The sequence below is a fragment of the Mesoplodon mirus genome (assembly GCF_964341445.2).
Source record: "Mesoplodon mirus genome assembly, chromosome: 5".
NCBI classification, from domain to species: Eukaryota; Metazoa; Chordata; class Mammalia; order Artiodactyla; family Ziphiidae; genus Mesoplodon; species Mesoplodon mirus.
In genome coordinates, this window is record NC_138980.1 from 107,795,879 (window position 1) to 107,819,080 (window position 23,202).

The 23,202-nt window shown below is 34.9% G+C and overlaps 1 protein-coding gene across 18 annotated transcripts in view; it reads left to right on the forward strand.

The window, feature by feature from the left end:
- MCTP1 (multiple C2 and transmembrane domain containing 1) overlaps positions 1-23,202 on the forward strand; it is a gene marked incomplete at its 3' end in the record, with an annotated part of 541,466 nt that overhangs the window by 296,940 nt on the left and 221,324 nt on the right. For 9 of the 18 annotated variants that reach the window (XM_082620968.1, XM_082620978.1, XM_082620981.1 and 6 more), the window contains exons 6-8: positions 119-157; positions 19,770-19,940; positions 22,403-22,533. In XM_082620968.1, the coding sequence (XP_082477094.1) occupies positions 119-157; positions 19,770-19,940; positions 22,403-22,533 (341 nt within the window). Of the gene's footprint in view, positions 1-118; positions 158-8,789; positions 8,850-14,829; positions 14,908-19,769; positions 19,941-22,402; positions 22,534-23,202 lie in introns of all 18 variants that reach the window. The other 9 variants (XM_082620971.1, XM_082620973.1, XM_082620975.1 and 6 more) reach the window with 4 other exon arrangements.

Sequence of the window (23,202 nt, forward strand, 5' to 3'; positions counted from 1 at the left end):
GTAATTGTGGCTGAAAACTGTTTGCTGTTTAAATGTCAAGCTTCCTCCAGGAAACAATTGGCTGCCCTGTCCTGTACTTGAGTGATAAGATAATGAAAATGCTTTATTTCATTTACAGAAAATGCTAATGAGGAAGAGTTGGAAAAGATCAAGTAAGGTAACACTTAGCATGTGATCTTTCAGCTTTTCTTGTTGAGAAGCACTATCAGCTGCTTTCCCAATCTCTCTCATACCTCTTTAAACTATACCTCAGGATTTCATCGCTCTTCAATTGTTTTTTTTTTCCCCCATAAACTTTAAGCAAACCATGTGATGCTTTTTAAGTAAATAGAAATCACACTGATCAATCACATCCAAATCATCCTCTTGCTAATCTCTGGTCACTTCTCAGCATCATTCGCAACATCTGGTTTCTGTTCTGTGTACCACAGGGTCTAGAAAATGCCTTTGCTCCAGATCAGGTATAAAATAATGGCACTAGGTAGGGACAACTCCAGAGAGAAGGAAGATCCATGTAATTTACTGTTTTTGTTCACTGAAAACTGAGTCTAAGATTTTCTAAACTCAAAAATCCCTTTATTGCTACATCTTTGGAGTGTATCATGAGAACAATTTTCCATCATTGCCTCTTCTCACTTCAAGAAATAAATAGCTCTTGGGAGTGAGAGGAGTTTATGGATCCTATAACTTACCAAGCTCTGGCTCTTCTTATAACTTGTAAAATATATAAGATATAAACTAAGCTTCTAATTTTTTCAGTGGTGGTACCACTCTTGGACACAAATACATATCAAGATGAAACTGACTTTTGTATGACTACTCCTTGGAATAAATCAAAGGGATTTTATTTGTAAAAATCTTTTTTGCTCAAATTTCTGTTTTTAAAAGTTGGTATTCCTTTTGAATAGTGATTCATTTTCTTAGACCCTGGAACATGACAATCTTTTTTCTTCCATTCTGATTGAATCATGCTATTACTTAAATTTTTCTTTGATTTTGTCACTTTTATTATTGTGAATTAAGAAAATACTTATCAAAATGATTTTTTAGTTATGGTAATGTCTTAATTGCTTTAACAAGTATTTCTTACTATAAAAACTTTCTTCCCAGTTATTATAGAATTAATGACCAAAAGATAATTTGGATCATAAAAAGGTCAGGTCCACATTAAAAATCACCTTTATCATTTTAATAAAATGAAAAACATTTATTAAGGAAAATTGCTGAATATTTTTGACTTACTATTCACTATGTTTTCTACAGGCCAAAATAAAATTTCAACAGTCTTAAAGAAATGTTTGCACTGTTCATATTTGTATTACACTTTTTTCTTTGTAATTGTACTTCAGAATTAGTGTTATATTAAAAGTATATATGTTTAAAAATTCAGGTAATTTGGCTTTCTTCGTTCTGTGTCTATCTTATACTATATCTATGTAAAAACATTGTAATCCATTAATATGTAGCAATATCTCTCTTCCAGTTGTAGTTAACATGTAATGCTAGAACAGGATATTATATAGTTTTTAGTGTTAATTAGTGGGAATAATCCATTTTATTGTAAGGTAAAGGAACAAACATAAAGATTCTTCTTTAAATAGTTCATTAATTTATATTTAAATTTAATTTTAAGGATCAATTAAGTCAACATAAATCCATGTCTTTTCCTTTGATCTACAAAAAAATAAAAATAAATAAACATCTACTCTTTACTATTTTTATAGCTAAACTTCTTAGAGTTCTTCATTACTGATAATCCAATTGTACATTCAAACTGGTGAATTTTCTAGCTGGCCATTGATGACACAGAATTCCCTGTGTCTAACTGCACTCATTGGGAGATTATTTTTAGTGTGCATGGTAATATGGCTTTTGGGTTTTTAGCCTAAGGGATTTTCAGTTTTATAAAGTTTAATGGGGATATTGAATGCTGTGTAGAAGAAAATCATTTGGTTTCTTTTCCCATTGAGAACATACTGAATACCTGATAATTCATTCAGTTTGTCAATGTCCCCTAAAACATGTGCCATATTCATCCATATTAGTGTTACAAGAGCAGAGTGTTAAATTCAAAATCCAGGGAAAGTTTGAAATTTCAATTACCACCTAGTCCGCTATCCTTCACACACAATGAGACTGCTCCCCCAATTCTTTCCTCCAGGGATTGAAGGAGGGAGGGTAATGTTCAAGTAAATTGTGCTTCCTGAGAAACTAAGGGATAAATGACTATACCGTGTAGTTGCATGTGTTACTGTGTTGTGGAAATGCATCCCTTTTCTAATGATTTCAGCCTTCCCCTTAAAGATTCTTGTGTGAGTAAAGATTTTGCCTCTTTTATTTTTGGAAAGAGAATATAATTTATTTGCATGACACTTAAATACAAGTATTTTACATTTGATAGAACTATGCTCAAAGTCAAAGGTGAAGTTTTCATATAAATAGGTCATTTTCTTCTTTAGAATCTTGGTTTCTGGGAATGAGGTCTGCTTTTTTATAGCAGAGCTTCGGTGTGCTGCCTGTCTTTGAGCACCCATGGTGAAGGTGAGATCTGAGAATTATACACTTTGTGGCAAAGACTTCAGTAGAGTCAGGTAGTGTTGTTAGGTATTCTCTCCACTATGGAGTTTTTCTTTGCTTGTTTTTTTCAGAAGTGATATAACCATGGAGCGGGGAAGTGCTAAATTGACATTGTTAGCTTTTTAATATGCACATCTCCACTGTATACAATTTCATCAGCTCATGGAATTTCCCATTACTTAAATATCTGCTTTTCATTTTCATTGTCTTGCCGATAGCAGATTTTTTCTGCTATGGAAATCTAATCTGTGGCAATCACATAATGTGGGGTTGTATTTACTAATGAAAACGAGAGAGGTGAAGAGCCGACTTGAGGAGTAATTGCTGTTCAGGACAGACTTAGATATTATTTGGAGTAAATGTGTTATCACCTAATAATGAGTAGGAAAAAAATACACCTAAACTTACCCCTGAAAAGGAAGAATGTATAAAGTACATGCTATATATAAATGGTGTGTTAGCCAGTAAATAATTATGAATTCCATAGTGTTTCCTCTTCTGGGGATAGTAGCATCCTTTAAAACATTCATTCTGGTTTTCCACAAGCACACTTTCCATTGTGCACATTTCTAATTCTGCCCACACTCAGCTGTTGTAGAAAAATGTTACTTTAAGAAGAAAGGGATCGATGTCTCCATAAACTTGGGCAACTGGATAATTATCCTGGTCAAAGTATTATACTTAGGTGACAAAATGCATTTTGGCAGAGAAATGGTGATGCTTTGAGTTATTGTAATATTTTATTCTTTAGAAGAAGCTTATCATTGATAATTTATTATAAGGCTAAATTATTCAACAAGAAAGTTTCATGAGCTTAGAAGAGAAGGTGTATATGAATTTTGTGAATAAATTCTGTGGGGGTCAAACAAAAAATGGAAAATAAATAATGAAATAATTGCCTCTATCAGATGGCAAGCAGAAATGATTTTATACTACATTGTGTGTGTTTTAACATAGAAGAATGAGTTTATCAGTGGGTATGATAATAAACTTATGTGCTTTCAATAAATCACTTTAATTCTATGAGAAGTAACCATTGTGCTAAATAAAGACATACACATTGCATTTTCTATTCTCAACAATAACAGGTGAAAATTGTTTTAAAGAGAGTTCATCCTTCGAATAATATAATATGACTGTGTGATGACATCTCATTAGCATATCTTCTGTTACTTGATGGCTTATTTTTTTAGTAATATATCTTTTTTATAAAGATTTTATTTTAATCACTTAGCATAATTTTAATGAACTATAAAACACTTTATTCACTGGTTGAATGAGGCAATTTATAATAAGACTTTTGGCAAGGATATTGTTAATTTAAACTAGAGAACACTCTCAACACTGTAAGTCTGCAGGGCATAGTTAAACCTGACACCTTGGATGACACATTAAAAATGCATCAGTGAAAACCTCTAAGTGCTTTAATTTAAGAAACGGTAGAGAAACAGATTAACACATTTTTAAGTGTCTCACACAGTCAGACATAGTGGGGAAAAAAGTCATTATTTAACAATTATCATGTCCTTTCTACAAAGACCTCATATCCTGATAATACATAGATGATGATCTTTAAAAAATTGCAAAAAATGAAAACTTTATTGGTCATTTACCTTCTCAACTGTGAATGACCAAAATGGCTTTTCTTTGATGTCTCATTTCAAATGATTATGCCTATGTATTTGAAAAAATTAGTTGCTTACATGTTTTTGAAGGAAAATAAAATTCTTTAAAAAATTCTTCCTATTAATTTTATCCTCCCAAATTTCTGTTATTTGGAAATGCTATAAAGTCAACGTCATAATTAAGGCTTCTAAGAGTCCACGATGCTGCAATAAACAAAGAGCTAATAGCATGAGCATTTGCATTCTAAAGGGCTGTATTTTTATCTCAATTAATTACACTCCTAAAATTTGTAGTAAGTTTATTTAAAATAGAGATAGCATAATGTCAGTAAATATTTGATTATCCCCTCAAAATACGTGGAGCCATAATTAAATTTTATATTGAGATGATTTTTTTTCCTGCTGTTTTGACAGGGTTTTCCCATAGGTATAAGATATCATACATTTTTATGTATTGTAATTCATAACTACAGGGATTTCTGTAACAATGGCATTACATTTATTTGACCACTCATGTTGAATTTTTAAAATGTTGTGGGTCCTTTGGGGAGAGAATCTGGATGAGTTGGCACAAAGTGAAAGGACAAAATGTAATCTCAAGCAGAAGATGGATTCCATAATGCCTGCGTGCTAGCTCTAAGATGTTTAATTTGGGGTCATAGACTGGCCTTCACATTACTAATGTGTGCTACCAAGTCAGCTGATGGTTTCCCAAGACCCTTTCTGGGCTGATCAAAGGGAAGGGAACTAATATAACTTGACTCCAGGATGATGGAGCTAAGGGTTCGTTCACAGATTACATGGCCTTTTAATTCAAAGGTATATATGTATATACATATAATATATATCAGATATATTTAACACATATATGTATATATGTTAGATATACATATATATACACATATGTATGTGTATATATATATGTTAAATTGAGTGTGACCGGGAGGAGATTTATTGGTTTTAAAGCCCCCTAAATGTTTACAATGAAATTAAATCATAATTTTGTAAAGACTGGTTGACAAGCCCTGGTTGACAGATATATATACACACACATGCATGTATTTATATATACATATCTACAAACATACACACACATATGAAACACTTAAGGTAAAATTTCTAAAAACAATAAAAGACAAAGCAAGGCCAGCCTTCAGATGGGTCCTCTGGGGACCTGACCTTGTCTCTCTCCCTTCAACAATATTTAAAAGAACAGTGGGAGTTGCAGGGGGATTATATTTATGTTTAATGAGTATAAATGATATGAACATCTATTTGAGGAACCAGAAAATTGTGTTTCGGTGTGCATTTCTACTTACTTCACATCGCTGTTTTCAATGACACATCGATAGGCTTAGTCAACTTGAGGGAGGCATCTGAGAGCCACAGCTTTGATAACTAGATTGCAGTCTGACCAGGAAAGTCTATGAAAATTATTTACTTATGAATTTATTCATTTTTTACCTCTTAAATGCCCAAAGAGGTATTCATAAAAGGAAATTATGCACCTATAAAAACATGCTGTGTAATAATACTGCTACCTGGCTTGACTTTGACATTGGAATCTCAGGCTTCACAATTTCCAATCTATTGTGAATGTCTTGAGTGTCATAGAATTGCTGAATTAAAATAAATTAAATTAAATTAAAATAAATTAAAATAAAATAACACGCAATGGGTTTAAAGGCCTGTACGTATTAAGGCTAACAAAAGATACCACTTTCAATAAAATTCAGTGGCTATCCTTGTTTGTCTGATGGCAAAGACATTGAAGATTTCTACGATTTATTTTATATAGAAGGGTGAAAATAGCATCATATTCATTTGTTACGGGAAAAAATGAACTGTCCTTTAGTTTTATTTCTCTGAGAAAAAGAATACATGTTCTAGATTTTTTAATTTAAAATCTCATTAACTCTTAGATTGACAGAAGGTTTTTTGATCTTTGAGGAGAAATTTTCTTAGTCTGTGTTGTTTTTTTCGAGGCAAAAAATAGATTTAAAAACAATATTACCAATGGATCTTGCTACTTAATAAATTCAAAACCTCAGCAGAAGTAGTTCAACAATTCACCATTCAGAATAACTTCACTTATTTTCCTTCATCAACTTGATACCTCTGGCTTTTGTTCTGTTTCCATTTGTTGTTACTTTATAATTTTAGCACTTTTAAAATGGCACTTTCCCTCACTTACCAACCTCTTGTCTTGATGGAGACTGAAGTGTAACTAAATATCTATAATTATAATTTAGGACAAGTCTTCCCTGGGATTCTTGAAGAGTTTATTCTGCTTTTCTTGCCCTCCATATTAAAATCACCACTTTTGTTTAGAACTCATTATCGTAATTCCAGGTGTTTCATTATTATTGTTTTCTGTTTTTGTTATTATTAGAAACTCTAGGGAAAAGAAGGCCTTGGCTAGTTTGCTGTGAATTTTATATTTATCAGAGCTATAAATGGCAAAAGGGTCCACAGGAAAATTAACTTGTTTCATTTCAAATAAAGACCTAAATTTACATGACAATGTGGGTTGTAAAATGAAATATAAATTTTAGTTAATAATGACAGAAGTAGTTAAACATGGCATGAAAAGCACAGCCTGGGGACTTCAGTGGATCCAAATGTGACTGGTATTTTTATTTCTCAAATTTTAACAGAGAAATGTAAGTTCTAAATCTTGATAATTAAAACCTCCCCTCCCCGCCGCCAATTCATCAATCTCATTTTGCTCTTTGCATACTAATCACATAATTAGATCATTGCCCTCGGTGTTCATCTGAGGAAGAATGGAGAGTACGGAGTTGGTGCAATTTCAGTATTAGATCACCTTAGACCACCTAAACTTTAAACGAAGTAACAATATTTTTAAATGCTAAATGGTTGTCTTAGTTGTTGTTGAGAAACATTGAGAAAAAACTCAGTGTTAGCTAAGTAACTTTTTATTGACTCTGGGGAAATTATTTGTGTAAGGAGCTTCGAGAAATAATTTCTTTCATATGATACTTTAAAATTTATCCACATTTTGCTAAGCATGCTGCTTAATTAAAAGAGAACTGGGAATCAAGGTAAGAAGAGAATTGGCAGTAGAATAGGAAAAGCTGCATCTTTTCCAAAAGCTAAAATAAGGTTTCTTTGAGTTAAACAGTGGCATAGCATCAAAAAAACTGCAGTCATTCCATCTAAGGTTTGTGCCCTCACGTCCAAATGTAAGTGTATTCTTTTAGAATTTTCTTTTCAGAAACTGATACAACAGTGTGCTAAGTGTGGCAGATGAGAACCATACCTGTAAGGGTAAATGAATTATAACTCTGTAGTGATGGTAAAACCGTGTCTTAAACTCAAGACTTTTTCCCGATGACCCTGACATTAATATGCTACCTGACCAAACCGTATACAAGTAACTTAGGAAAATGTAATTAGTTTCATTAAGAAATAGATTTCATGTAAAAAGCACAGGTAGATTGCATAGATGATCTCTGATATAATTCTAGCTAAACTTAAATTACTCAAATTGCTGCACACCCTAAAGTAGTTTAGTTCATTATTATTTTCTGATATGATTTTTGGAAGGATCACTTTGAAAGAAATATATATCCTTAAGCAAATGAAATTCCATGTGACTAACAGTCAATCAAATATTTATTGAGCACCTACTATGCATAATTAGGTATCATGCGTGGTGCTGGACCACTACCATCTTAGTTGCTAACACAAAATCATGGAATAATCAAATAAATTACAAAACGGCTTCCTCTACATCACAGTGTCAAAGGCTGATGCTTTCTCATAACTGTCATCAGTTTCCCGTAATATTACCATAATTGACACCCAGAGACAGAATGCAAAACATGGAAGTTTAAAGGATGCATGTAATTTAAATGTTCTCTTTAAAACTGAGTAAATGTGCTTTTGATTTCCTAAAGGCAAATTGGTTTCACTTTATAAAAGTCTGAGGATTAAGTAATAAAATGTCCAATATGAATCCACTGCTTTGTTTCCAACTAAATAGCCACCTTTTCTTAGTATTTTAAAAATTATTTTGGGGGAGCTTCAGTTAACTAAGTAATTTATATCTTATATATTAAATGTTATATCATAAAACTAGGAAGTTTTTAGTAAGGAATTAAGCCAAATTTGACTAGGTATATGTTTATAAATAAGATTTCTGTTATCATTCTTTAAAAATGCTCTGAAGGTCTGTGGTATTAAATTTTTTTGTTAAAAGGAATGGATATTATCTGGTTTATTTCAGAATTTTAAAATATGTTTAAACAGTTCTACTTTTTAAAATAAAATGTTAGACTCAGATATATTAATCAACAACTAATAAAGAGGTAAGTATATTCTTTTAAAATTACAGAAATAATCCTCTCTAAACTTTACTACCATTGTATCAGATATGAATAAGACAAACTTTAATTAAGATAAAGAAATTTATTCAAAAGAAGAAAAAACTTACAGTTTATAAACATCCAGAGTGTCTTTAGCATATATAATTTTAGGGTTTTTACTTGTCTTAATTTTGCTGAGCCAATCAAGTATTCTCAAGACACCTCAAAATTTAGCTAAATATTTGTTTATTTTTGGGAACTCTCAGAAAACGAAGTGGTTGGATCTTATTCCTCTGTGAAGTCTTTCTTTTGGAGGGTAATGTCTAAATCCTTTATATTAATGTTCTGGACTTTTGGTTCTGAATAGTTATTTTGAGAGTTAAATGTGAATTAAGAAATTCCCTTTTTAAAATAGGTTCTCAGAGAGATGTATTCATTTGTCTTTCTTTATTAACTCTTATTCTAAGTCATTTAGGTGACTCATTCTTCATTTGTAAAAACTGAGAACTTCATATATTTAACATATTGCTTTGAAGTCAGTTCCTTGTGGGCCCAAATTTATCCCAGATTCTTAACAATTAGAGGCCCACAGATCTTTCAGGAATATGATGGCACTGTCTAGAGGGTCCATAAAGGTTCTTTTTCCCTTCTTGTAAAATCTGTTCCATCTATCTGGGAAAAATGTACTTCTATTACGGTGATCTTGTACTATATACATACTAGTTAGTGTTTTTTCTTTGGAAAAAAAATCCTATGAATTAGAAAACAGCAACTCTGCTTTTGCTTTGAATAAAAAAAAAAAAAAGAAAGAAAATTCCACAGAGAACTTGTTTTCAATGCCATTGCAATTTAATGTTATTTACGCTTTCATGACTTAAACATAATGAGTTCTGTCATCCTTTTCCTCTGCTTTAATTCTGCATTGTGCAAGGCGTGATTTATGCCTTTTTGCTAATGATTTATGCATTTTTACTAATGCACTCACTGCTTTGCCTTCAAAAGTTTCCCTCTTTCTTTGAATGTTCACACTTGGCACATGATTACCTAGCAATAGATACTGCAATGAAAATGCTACACTCATAGAACTTTGCCATTTTCTTTTCTTGGCTCTTAAACTGCTCATGACTGAAAACTACATTTCTCCTTTTAGAATTTTAAGATTTGTTGCAGTGTCTCATAAGCAGACTGGCAGGTACTAGATTAAGTCATGCATCGACTTGACCAGTGAGCAAGTAAACCCACATCTCTTTACCTTCTGCCTCCTCCACACACACATTTTTTTTTTTGCAGTCTTGTATTTGTGTGAGCTCATTTTAATTATTATAGCCTCTTTATTTCCTTTCAGTCTACTGATGGCTGCCTTCACTGATGTTATTCTGTATCGTTGGTAAAATAATAATATTTCCTCTTATATGTTCATGCATTATCCATGAACACACAGAGTGACTGCTTTAGAATTGTCCCATTACTTTAAATGGAAAATGGCTTTTGGGAAAATTTTTTTCTCTGTTTTCTTTCTTTTTTTTTTTTTTTTTTTTTTTTTTTGCGGTATGTGGGCCTCCCACTATTGTGGCCTCTCCCGTTGCGGAGCACAGGCTCCAGACGCACAGGCCCAGTGGCCATGGCTCACGGGCCCAGCCGCTCCGCGGCATGTGGGATCTTCCCAGACCGGGGCACGAACCCGTTTCCCCTGCATCGGCAGGCGGACTCTTAACCACTGCGCCACCAGGGAAGCCCCCCTCTGTTTTCTTAAGACCCACAATTACTGTGAGCTCATATGCCAACAAAGCAGAATTCAGGGGTGTTCTGTGTTGTGTTTGTTCTGCATGCAGCAAATATGCAGCATGATCATTTTGAAGACTTGCCACCAGGACCAACTCCATAAACACTACTTTTCAAGGGTTTTCCTTTCAAATGATTTTTTTTCAGCAGCTTCTTTTCACTTTCTACTTCCAAATTAGTCTTCCACTTATCAGTACTTCCCATTTGGTTGTATCCATCCTTAAATAGTCTTTATTAACCTTTCTCAATCTCTTAAATTGTCTTATTTTAGAATATCAAATATGCACATTTAAAAGATAGCTTTTTTTGTGTCTGAAGTACAGTGATCTATTGTCTTTCTTCTGAGCATATATTGAGTGACAAACGAATGGAGTCATAAAAGCAGAACCTTTCGGGGTCATTTATTTTACCAATGAGGAAACTAAGGCCCAGAGCAGTGATGCCATTGCCCTGGAGTACCTAAATGGTATGATCAGGGCCAGTATTTCTCTTTCTGAATGTCATAGAAATAAATGTTTTGGTGAAGACTTAAAGCACTCGAGTTCCTTTTGGGGTTGATGAATAGAGATGCAATATATAAGTAGAGCTGCCCCTTAGTTAGTCTTCATTGACAGCCTTTCAAATTCTTATTGCGTTATGTGACCCTCTCCTCCGCAGCTCCTTAAGCCACCAATGAGTAGATATGTTTCAGGGCTGTGATGTTGCTGTATTTTAGGTTCCATTTTACAAAATCAGAAAATCAGTGACCAAGTCTGCTTTAGATCAGTGTGATCTTTCATATTCACATTCAAAGGTCACTCTGACAACCAGCCTCATTGACCTTTGCCCCAGCAATGTTTGTATTCTGATGAACTTTTAGAGGAGATGTATATGAAAAGAGGTTTCCCATAAAATTTTCAGATATGCAGAAAACATAACAGCTCAGATAAAATCTTACATGAAGAGAGTATGTGTGCTTCCTGAATTAAACAGAATGTGATTTGAAAGAAAAATTTAACAGCTTATTTATAAGGACTAATACATGTGTCCAGCAGACAGTACCTGAGTTACACTGAGTGAAACTAAACCTGGTGAGAACTTGCTCAACGAATGTCAGTGCTACTTGCTGTATCTTACTTTTCTTGAGAGCAGAATAATGGAAAGAAAAGTGATAAAGGGATATTCTAATTTTTCCAAAAGCATGCCATTTATAATTTATCAAAACATGGTATCTTAGGACATGAAACATTAAGCAGTGGTTATGGCAATTATCATGTTTCTCTTGAGAGTAATAAAAATATGTGAAGCCAATTGGATTACTCTAAGTCAGAATTTCATTAAAGACTTTTAACTTCCCATTAAAGGATGGCAATTCAGTGCAGTTCTTTCAAATATTTAGTACATTTAAGTTTCTTCTCAGTTATCTCCATTGAAAGACATTTAGATTCTGATGACTGAGAGCTAATTGAACAATCCATTTTATGAGAGCATTGTAGTGAATTAAAGAGAGATTTTAATATTGTTTAAATGGAGAAGGCTGGGCTATGCCAAGATACCTCATACAAAAAAATGGAGGGGCTTCCCTGGTGGCGCAGTGGTTGAGAGTCTGCCTGCCGATGCAGGGGACACGGGTTCGTGCCCCGGTCTGGGAAGATCCCACATGCCGCGGAGCAACTGGGCCCGTGAGCCAAAATTACTGAGCTTGCGCGTCTGGAGCCTGTGCTCCGCAACAAGAGAGGCCGCGATAGTGAGAGGCCCGCGCACCGCGATGAAGAGTGGCCCCCGCTCTCCACAACTAGAGAAAGCCCTCGCACAGAAACGAAGACCCAACACAGCCAAAAATAAATAAATAAATAAATAAATAAATAAAGCAAACTGTCAACAAGTAAAAATAAACACTATTATAAAAAAAAATGGAGAATGGATCGTAATATGAAATGGGTGAAAAGGAGTGCACAGAATACAGAACAATCCAGAGTTATGTGAGATCACTACCTTATGGTAGGATCAAACAGAAGTATGGTTAAAGGAAGACCCTGCAGACCAAGGAGAAGAGATATTGCCTTTGTAAAACAAGAATATGATCCTTTGTGGAAGTGCTTACATTCTGAACAACTCAACTGTATATGACATACACCCAAGAAAAGTTCAGGTATTATTTCTATCAATAGGTGTGAAAGTAAGACCCTCAGGAAAAAAAAAATTAACTTTTAATTTAAAGTCTCGAAAAATGTCTCTGTAAGTCAAACACGGGACTCATTATTTCTTTACCATACTATTGGTAGAAACCTATAGATTACTTCAGCAAACCAACAAGGTTACAAGTTATATGGTGCTTTTCTATTAGTATATATTTTGAGCAAATACAGTAAAAGCTTAAGAGCATTTGTTTGGCCACAGTTAAGTTTAGAGAGGGTAGTTAGAACATCTGAAGTAAACATAAATACCTTCCTGACAACATAAATTGTATCAAGAAGCAGTAGAAATAGGAAAGAAGGTTTACAGATAAAAACCTGGAGAATTTCTCTAAGGATTATAGCGCCAGTGAATCATCTTCTAAGAAAAAAAGGGATCGAAGCTTTATTATTAGATGAGACACTTCAAACTAGGCTGGACAAAGCACTGGGAGGGTTTTCTGTAAAGGCAATCCTGCTTTGAGCGGATGGATGGACTGTAGAACAAATCTACTTATCATCCAGGTGCAATTCACTGGAATAAACTCAGCAGGAAAAGGGAAAGATAGAACATGCCTGTGCCTGGGATTGAGCTAATAATTGCTCCACGCTCCAAGCTTTGCAGCACAAAACAGTCATTCCAGGCTGTCATTATCTCTTCTTTGTAGTCTCTGTGGATCATTTGATTAAATAAAAGCATGTGCACCTCTGTGCTGAAGATAGAGGAAAGGGCTGCCTCCACACACAGCCATTGTAAAGACACAAGCAATGTCTTTCACTCCAGTTTCATAGTGTCTAGGTCTCATTTAGAAGGATTAGGTTGTACACGGGTTTAAAAAAAAATCCAAGATAACAAAAGCCAAGGATTATTTATTTGCGCACAACAGGGAGAAGATTGGTATGACTGAGTGTTCCTTTAGCCACCCTTAAGTCTAAACAGACTTTTTTGGTTTTGTTCTCTGTTTTAATCAGGATCTAGAATAATAGGAATTTATCATTAGTGATCCAGGTTTTAAGGAATGCAATTAGTAAACTTTATTAATGAGAACTGGAACATAGAAGTGTTCTTAATTTGTATGAAAGATTCTACAGCTTCACTACCTTTTTAATGAGACTACAGTTTGTTATAGAGTACAGTTAACTCTCATATGTTTTGCTTAACAATATATGCTAGAGTTACTACTACTCAAAACCTTTTTCTTCCTTTAAGCCCTTGATTAGCCTTTCTTAGTAATCTATACCTAGGGATATATTTCATCTAAACATAAGTCAGAGTATTTCAACAAATCCTGTACAAATTATATGTATTTTGGGGGGTGAACTTCGTAGGCTCTGTCCACAAATTGAGATGTAGTGGGGAAAATCGTCAGTTAGTTATCAGCAATCCCAGATTCAAATCTCAGACTTGCCAATCTCCAGCCATTTGGTGTTAAGTAGGGTATTTATCTTCTCTGTGCCTCAGTTTCTGTACCTTAAAAACACTTGTCCCGAAAAACACTGGATTCTGAAAACTCCAGCACATAATAGCTGCTCAATACATGTTTACTTCTTTGTGCGATCTAACCCATCTTTCAGACTGGCCTAATTCAGTCCTCCTTGTTGATATTAGTAAAGCTGATGACTGTCATCATAATTCTGTTGTTTGGAAACTTTGTCTAGCTGCTCTAGAAGTCATTTAATACAGACTTTAACTCCACCATGATAACTTCCTTCCATTGTTTCCTGTTCATCTGTATTTTTTTTATCCATCTCTTGCTGCTCTTGGTCTTAGTAGTGAAGGGAACTTAGGGTTATTTTTTTAGTAGCAAAGGCAACAAAGATAAGTATTGTGTGGGGTAAAATTTCTCTGTTACTTTAGAAATATCTCTTTAAAAGTTACAAAAGATTCACATGTGAGATGCAGTTAACATGCTTATAGTTATTGCCTGTCCATGCAACATTTATTCTTCTGGAGCCTTATCACTTTTTTGACTTTGGAAACAGTCTCCAAAAATTTTGGAGCAACAGACTTGGGAAAGTGATTCTTTCCATGATTTCTCTTGCTCTGTTTCTTTTCTCTGCTACACCTACTAATAAAACCCTGAAACCACTCAAACCGGATCCATCACCATATAATCTCTGTACTTTATTTTCTTGACTACTGCAGCATTATGTTACTAAAGAAGGGGCTGGAAACTATCGTGGCATTGGCATTTGTCTTCATTGTGCTAGGAGACATTTTCTTACGGTGACTTGAGAAGCAAATACATATTTTTTTCAAATAATATTTTTTAAAGAGTGATGCCAAACTCTGATTGACATGAGGTGTTGATAGTTGCCCAAAGATTTCCCATGCGGCTCTGATCATTCATTTCCATCCAGACATGCGGCAGGACTGCTTCTCCTGTCCTGGGCTTCTGCAGAGCAGAGCTTCAGAATGCTCATTACCAAAATGCACAAGTAAGTTCAACCAGTTTGTTTATGTTTTCTGAGCTTACATGAGCTGTGAACTCTCATGGCTGACTTACTCTTCTGAAAACCATTCGGTATCCTAACGTCTTTTATGTATATGAAAAGGGATTGAAGTCTTGAATTTGTTTTCAAGGAATAATGTACATAAACTAATATTCTGTTTAAAATGCCAGCTCACTAATTCTAAAATCTTACTAAAGATACACGTCTTTGACTAATTACCTGAGACTTTGAAGTTTATATTATTACCTGGTGTCTTGATATTCTTCACTAAATCTGAACTTGGATGAATATTCCTTATGAGAGTGGATCTCAAACTTCAGTGTGCATGAGAACCACATGGGGCACATGTTGGAGAAACACGTGCAGCTCTGCCCACAAGAACTGAATCATATCCTGGAGGATCAGGCTTGGCGATTTCAACAAATTGCCCATTAAAACTGGGGAATTACTGCTTTCAAAGTTCAAAGAGTACTTCTTCCTTTTATGGAGTTGGCTCTTTGCTTCGAAGCTGGGTTGCTTTTCCTTTTTATTCTTCCCTTCTTTTTTCTTTCCCTCCTATTTCAACCAGGACATAGTTGAAAACATTACCTTAGATGACTAAGTACCAGCTGTAATATGTTAATTTTATTGAGGGATTTCTTGGATGTATTTAACACTCCTTGCCCTTTAGGTGCTCAATAAGTAATTTTTGGTTGACCGATTATCAATTATTCAGTTAATTATTTAAATACATCCTATTAGAAAAATCATTAACAAAGGAAATAAAAAATTAAACAAACCACATAATTTTTCAGTGGCCTCCTATTTCTCTCTTTAAATGTTCCAAATACCCAGACCAATGTGCTTTCATCATCAGTAAATTAGGAAGCAGAACTAAAGAAGGACTTTAATTAGCATATATAGTATCCATCCCAGAGAGTGGATGATGTCTACAATTATAGTAATTAATACTAGTTATTAGAACATAGGAGAAGACCAGTGTGCATGTACCTTAGAACTTTTAAAGCAGGGGCGGGGGGTGGTGGTCCCACACTTGAGTGCGTATCAGAACCCCGTCCCGGGAGGGCTGGTTAAACCAGAGCAGTGGGCCCGGCATCCAGAGCTGATGATTCCGTTGGTCTGGGATGGGGCTAAAGAATCTGAATTTCTAACAAGTTCCTGGGTGACACTGATGCCACTGCTCTGTGGACCATACTTGGAGAGCTTTGCTATACAGAGGAAGGAAACTTTAACCAGAACAGCAAGTTACTCAGAAGCTATGTTGGGGAGCATTAACGCTAGTGCTTTTCAAAGTTTGTTTGTTTTAGTTGTGGAATTCTACTTGTTCCCCAATGAGTTCCCCAAAACTTGATTTAAAAACTAAGTTTAGTATTAGCTATCTTAAGTGGATTAAATCTTCTTTGTTTGTGGAATATACTTTTTTTCCATTCAGACCCCAACAACCCCCCCCCGATGACCCCCCTCACACAGAGCAGTGCTTTTAGTACATGGGGGCCTGGTGTACTGTCTGGAAACCGTAGATAAGAAAACTGAGGCCCAGAGAGGGAGCAATGTGCCCAAGTCACATAGTCAGAAATTGCTAGAAAGATGCAAGTAGACGTTTATGCTAAGCCCTTGTCTTTTCTCCTGCTGGTAGCCTAAGTTTTATATCTTCCCCCTTTACCTTATAATTTTATTTCAAGTTCCTATTTTTCACACTCAGACTAAATATTTATCTGTTTCATGACTATGTAGCTGGTCAAATCACAGCTGAATTAAGAAGTCTCTTTTTAAAAGAGTACCATTTTAACAAAAATAAATTGAAAAAAAATCACTTTAAAAAATGATATTTGGTTAGTATGTTTTTAAAACCCAACCTTTGTTTTCCTTTTAGCCTTTTATACAGGTCACCTTAATTTCAACAATCACTAGCCCTGTTTTTGTTAAGAAATATTCTCCCCTCCTCCACTCCCCACCCCTTAGCTTCCCCAGTCGTTTTGGGAATGTTCCTCCAGGTTATAGAAAAGCATTTGGTAACAACTAGTGGCACTAGGTAAAGCCTCCATTAAGTTCATTCTGTTTCTGTGAAAGCATGAAGGATCCCATGGAAAGCATTCCTTCTCATCTTAAAAGTAAAATTCTTGTTCTCCTGTGAAAAACGGGAGGAGGAGAGAGCAAGTAAGGGTTTCAGACCTGGTACCATTCAAGAACCTAACTCGGCATTGCTAACCGAAGTTGCTGTGTAACCTACATTGTACCCAACTGTTATTTGATGAGTGCAGTGTATGACATGTGCTGCTAGAATGTGTAGGAAATGTCATTAAGTACATCCATCTGCAAGCTGGAATGTTGTAAGTTTGAATACATGTGCTCATATGACAGAGAAGTAGAAGGTGATGTCATGTATTAGCCACATAGGAAAATGTAGACCGAATGTCATTTCAAATATAAGCAACTCACCTAACTGAAGAGTACCTTTTAGCAACATTGTACTTAAATCATGACTACTTTAAAACCTCTGGGAGAGTCTCTGCCCTAAAGACCAATATTGGAAGAAGCTCAGGAATAAAGGTCAGAAATACTGAGTTCTGGTCCCATATCCATCATTTATTAGCCCAGCCACTTGGAGCCTCAAATTCCTCATCAGTAAAATAGAAATAGCAGGACTTGCCTTCCTACTTCATAGGGTTTTAGTGGAAACCAAATTATGTAATGTATATATAGGCACTTTCAAAGTCGAAAGCTCTATATAAATGGGTAGTTTTTAACTCCTTAGTCTTCGCTAAGATAATTATTTCTTCTTACTTGCCAAAAATTTGTTTTCCTTCTTTGCCACTCATACCCCTTAACAAAAGTTTCAGATGCATAGTTGACAACCTGATTCTCTAGAGTCTGCTGTTGTAGTCTCAAGAGCAGCAGTAGTCAGATAGATAGACAGGCACTGAAATCGATTGCTGCATTATATAAAATAAGTAGTATGAAATCTTAGAACCAAAAAAAAAAAACTTGAAAATTATTTGGTGCAATGAATTCTAAACAATTATTTTAATCTGAGAAATCCTTGGTTCAAACACAATCAATGTGGAAACCCAATGTACTGATATAAAACAGATGGGAGCAGAGGGACTTCACTGAAGTGGGGTATGGAGTCCTGTGGAAGTTACAGGTGCTCCATGTAACCTTGGCTTCTCTTCAGAACACAGGTGACACTGCTCTTGGGCTCACAGAGGTGAGGGATGTGTAGGCAAAGTCCTGCATTGATATTAATAAGGCAGAGCTACCAAGAAGTGGTGTTTAAAATTTGCTGATCACCAAGGCAGGGAAATATGCAATGTGATTTAGAAAGATTTCCATGGACATGTTCAAATATTAAAAGTATTATCGGGCTTCCCTGGTGGCGCAGTGGTTGAGAGTCCGCCTGCCGATGCAGGGGACACGGGTTCGTGCCCCGGTCCGGGAAGATCCCACATGCCGCAGAGCGGCTGGGCCCGTGAGCCATGGCCACTGAGCCTGTGCGTCCGGAGCCTGTGCTCCACAACGGGAGAGGCCACAGCAGTGAGAGGCCCGCGTACCGCAAAAAAAAAAAAAAAAAAAAAAATAATAATAATAATAAAAGTATTATCTTTTGAAGAATATAGTTTTCATTTTCCTAATAAGCATCCTGAAACGCATGACTTTTGATAGATAAAAAATGGCTATGCCATTATTATGGTATGGGGAAAAAGTAAGAATCCAAAGTGGGACGGGGAGTTATACAAAATAGACTATCACTTTAGTGTGGAAAGAATTAGACCAAAAGTAGAGCTAATCCATAATTTAGAAGTGGAGTACTCTGAGGTTGAGAGAAACATTGAATTTCTTCATGAAATCACTATAAGTGAAGAAAACGTGCTTGACAACATAAAAAAAAAAACAGCAATTTTTATAATACTCCTTGGTTCTGAATCCAGATTGAAAAGATCTTTAATATTTTAGCTACTTTCTCTGGCTTGTTTTATATGCTATTTAGTTCAAGAGATTATATGGCATTTTTAGACTTGCTGATTTTTAAAAATTCTGAGTTTGTTCACTGACTTGAGTACTGTGACTTAGAATTGAACAATTAAAAGTTATTAAAGAAAATGTTCAAATACTAGAGAACTAAATCCAGAAACATACCTGCCAATATAAATCACTTATGTAATTGTTTAAATTTGTGATGCAAGTTTCAGGCATAAGCAGGCTATCTCGGGAGGGCATATTGACTTTTCTCTGTTCTGTGGTACCTTAAGTAGTTTTTTAGAGAGCTGAAACTCAGTTATCTCTTATTTTGGCAATAAAGAAGTTTTTTAATTGTCTGAATAGAACTTAAAACTAATCTTAGGACTAAAAACCGACTGTAAAATCCACTTGTAACACGAAAAAAGATTTTCAAAAACTGTTACTGACAAATGCTAGATGTGTTTATTATGATTTTTCATAATAAAAACTTTGAAGTAGCAGAAAAACTGTTACTAATTAAAAATTACATATCACAGTGTGGATGAGGCCTTTTGCATTTATATTTATTTATACATATTTAGACAGGCATATTTGACACATATGCAAATACTCTGTGATATTCTTAAAATGTAATTTTAAGAGTTGTAAAAGTAGACTTTATTTTGAGCACACACCTCTTTTACACAACAACCTTAAATTTATGAGATAATAATTTAATATTTATCAATAATTATATAATAAATGACTAATAATCTATTAATTATTTTAAAAAATTGAAACTGCCTATTTTTTATTTTTGAAAAACTATAACAGAGGAAAGGGTAATGCCAAATGTGGTATTTTGGTTTAAAACACAGTAATCTAATTCTGTTTTCCTTTGCCACAAGTTTCAGACCCAAAGTTTACGTCTGTCAGACGTACACAGAAAACCACATCTTTGGAGAGGAATAGTCAGCATCACATTGATTGAGGGGCGAGACCTCAAGGCGATGGATTCAAATGGGTTGAGTGACCCCTATGTGAAGTTCCGGCTTGGGCATCAGAAGTACAAGAGCAAGGTGACCTATCTCTTGTGTGTTCCCATCAGTGCTTGGAAGGCAGTGGTTGGTTAACAGCCATGCTCTGAGACATGAAAACACTAGACACTTTTTTAATGCTTTACAGAACTACTTTTCAACATCATGTCAGGCAACAGTACTAACAATTGTATTGCATTTCTTACTTTATGTACTGTGTGACCTTTGGTAAACTATTTCTCTATGTCTCAGTTTCTTCACCTATCACACGGAATAATACTAGGAACTATCTCTTTAAAAAAAAAAAAAAAAAAAAAAAAAACCCGGAGCAAACCTAAGTCAATACCTGGCACATAAAGTGCTCAGAAAATGTTGGCTACTATTATTACTGCATCTAGTACTAGTGCAAGTACTACAAAGAGCACTATTTGACACGTATGAAAAATCTTTGTGCATTACTCTGAACCATTTTTTCAAACTGAGATGCACCAATGCAGATTGCAAGCTTTTAAAAATTTATTTAGAAAACAGAGGGCCAAGGTCCTGCTGCCACTACAGCAGTGTGCCATGGCACAAGTTACTTTGCCTCTCCATACCCCCATTTCCCCATCTGTGAGCATGAGAATTAAAATAATGCCTACCTAAAAAGTTATTGAGAAGATTGAATACTATATGTCATGCGTGTAAAGGGCTTAGAATATTGCTTTGCCCATAATAAATACTCAATAAACAGTAGTAGCGGAGGGAAGAGGAAGAGTAGCAGCAGTAGTAAGTATATTATGTAATAACACTTGTATTATTAGTAATAACATATTATATTAAATATTCATATCACTATCATATTATTAGCAGAAATAATAATAATTAGTAAAGGTCATAGTAGTCATGGTTATATAGTGATAGTTACATTTATCTGTGTTGCATCCACATACAGCCTCTTTAATGGTCAGCTTCTATAGCTGGTATTCATTGACAGCTTGGGTCAACTGATTACACCCATCTTGTATTAGAAATATCAGAGGTGATTTCTTAGCAGGCTGATTGGTTACCTTCTTAAGTGCCCACATCGAAGGGGAAGGCATCACTTCTGACCTATAGGAAATCATATAAGGAAGACAGTCCTAAAAAAGAAAACTGAAAGCTTAAGTTCTTTTTTGGCCAGATAAGTAAGACGGACCACTCCCCAAAATACTGAGGGAGTTCATCTGAACCCAATTATGAGACATTTGAGTTGTCATACCATCCATCCAGTGCCGTCTTTTTTTTTCTGCCATGGGTTTAATAATAACATTTTAAAGAAACTACTGATCCCAAAAATAGGTACCTGTGACCACTTCTATCTTGTCTTTTATCAATTAACATTATTTCCATGTTCTGGTAGGCTTAAAACATTACTTATTTTTATAGTTCTGCTCTTTAGGTATGAAATATGAAACCCAGCTATGGACATGTGTCTCTCTTTGCTCTTTCTTTCCATGATCTATTGCTGATTAATTTCAGATTATGAACTTCAAAAATTGTGATTCATTTGCGTTACCTTTGCACATAACATACTTCATTGCTTTCAAAGTCTTTACATCTGAAGATCTGTCTCTCATACGTTAAAAAGAGAAAAGGCCGCTACATGCCCTCCTGCTAAAAAGAAAGAGTAGGGAAACAAATATGAATGTGGTCTAACTCAATGGTGAATGGAATTTTAAAACACATCAGTATGAGTCACTTGATTCATTGATTCTACCAGGTGTCTTGTCTGAATACTTGAAGTTACAAAATTGCACGTCAGATAAGATATCTTTATGTGACCTGGAGATTATACACACACATATTCATATTAATTCACAAACATTTTTGGCATAGTGTTTTGGGGAAAGAGATCTGAAGCTCTAATAAAAGACTTGAGTTAGAGTCTAGCTACTAAATCCTAGTGACTGTAGGTGGGTCACTTAAACCTCAGGTCTCAGTTTCTCCATGTATAAAATTGGGATGATACATCAGTGCTATAATTTTAAGGTAAAAGTTTGCCTGACCACCCCCAAATTACTTTTTTTTCCTCTTTCTCCCACAGAACTTCATTGTCCGTTTTCTTCATTATTCAGCTTGCAATTCTTATGTGTGTGGGAAGTGAGGGGAAAAAACTCTGGGAATCCTCATCTTCCTTTATTATAAGATGACAGACTGAGTTATATCTGTGTATTAACTGGTTATGTAAAATAAATGCTAGTATCTGAGTGAGCTATTTCACTTACAGACTCTTTGCCTTTTCTATGTAGTTCATATCTGTTATCTGTTACTCAAAATAATGAGAGGGTGCCTGTTGGTTTTCAGGACACATTCTTTTGGGCTCTCTTATACAAAATGTAGTCAAGATGCTGAGATCTAATGACTTATTTCCATCATTTCTAGAAGCTCACATGCTTTTCTAGATAGTACATAAACTTTGATTTATGTCTCAAATTTTTTAAGACTGATATTGAGGAGATGGTAATGACTTTTTGGTTTTCCAGATTATGCCAAAAACTTTGAATCCTCAGTGGAGAGAACAATTTGATTTTCATCTCTATGAAGAAAGAGGCGGAATCATTGATATCACTGCATGGGACAAAGACGCTGGGAAAAGGGATGACTTTATTGGCAGGTTTGTGCAATTTGGTATTTTTGGATCACCCTAGACAGGATGAGCTTTGTTGTAAGTCTGGTATTATAATTGATCTTTACTGTTTTGAAGCAAGGGATCTTATCATGGTAAGGCAATGCTTGGGTGAACTGAAAAATAGATTTGAAAACTGACCAGTAGGTGGCAGTTTTGACCAGTTGATGGACAGGCTATCTGAATTTGATATCCAGAAATTTTCTCCAGATGTCAGGAACATTGTGCATAAAAGTTACGGGAGTTGAGAAAGAGGAATCTCATTTGATATAAGATACTTAAAAGGAACAAAGAACATATTCATAGTCTGCAAAGTGATCTGAGATAATATTACTTTTCATAAAGCATATTGTGACCGCAAAATGCATTGTTTCCTACAACTCCCTGCAAGGTAGAGAATCTTGATAATCTCCTAGGAGTTCATAAATCTCCCAGGAGTTCAAGTTTCAGTGAAGGAAGTGTGTAACTGAGGCAGATCCAGGTTAATCTGATAATGTGGTGAAGAAAAGAGTATTCTGAAGCTTACATGACATCTCTGCACAAAGACAAGGTTATTTTGAATGATTGCTTGAATTATATGAATTGTTTTCTTACTTTAAAGGCTATTTTAATATTTTCAATAGTTACATATGTGTCCTTATAGCAAAACACATTGAA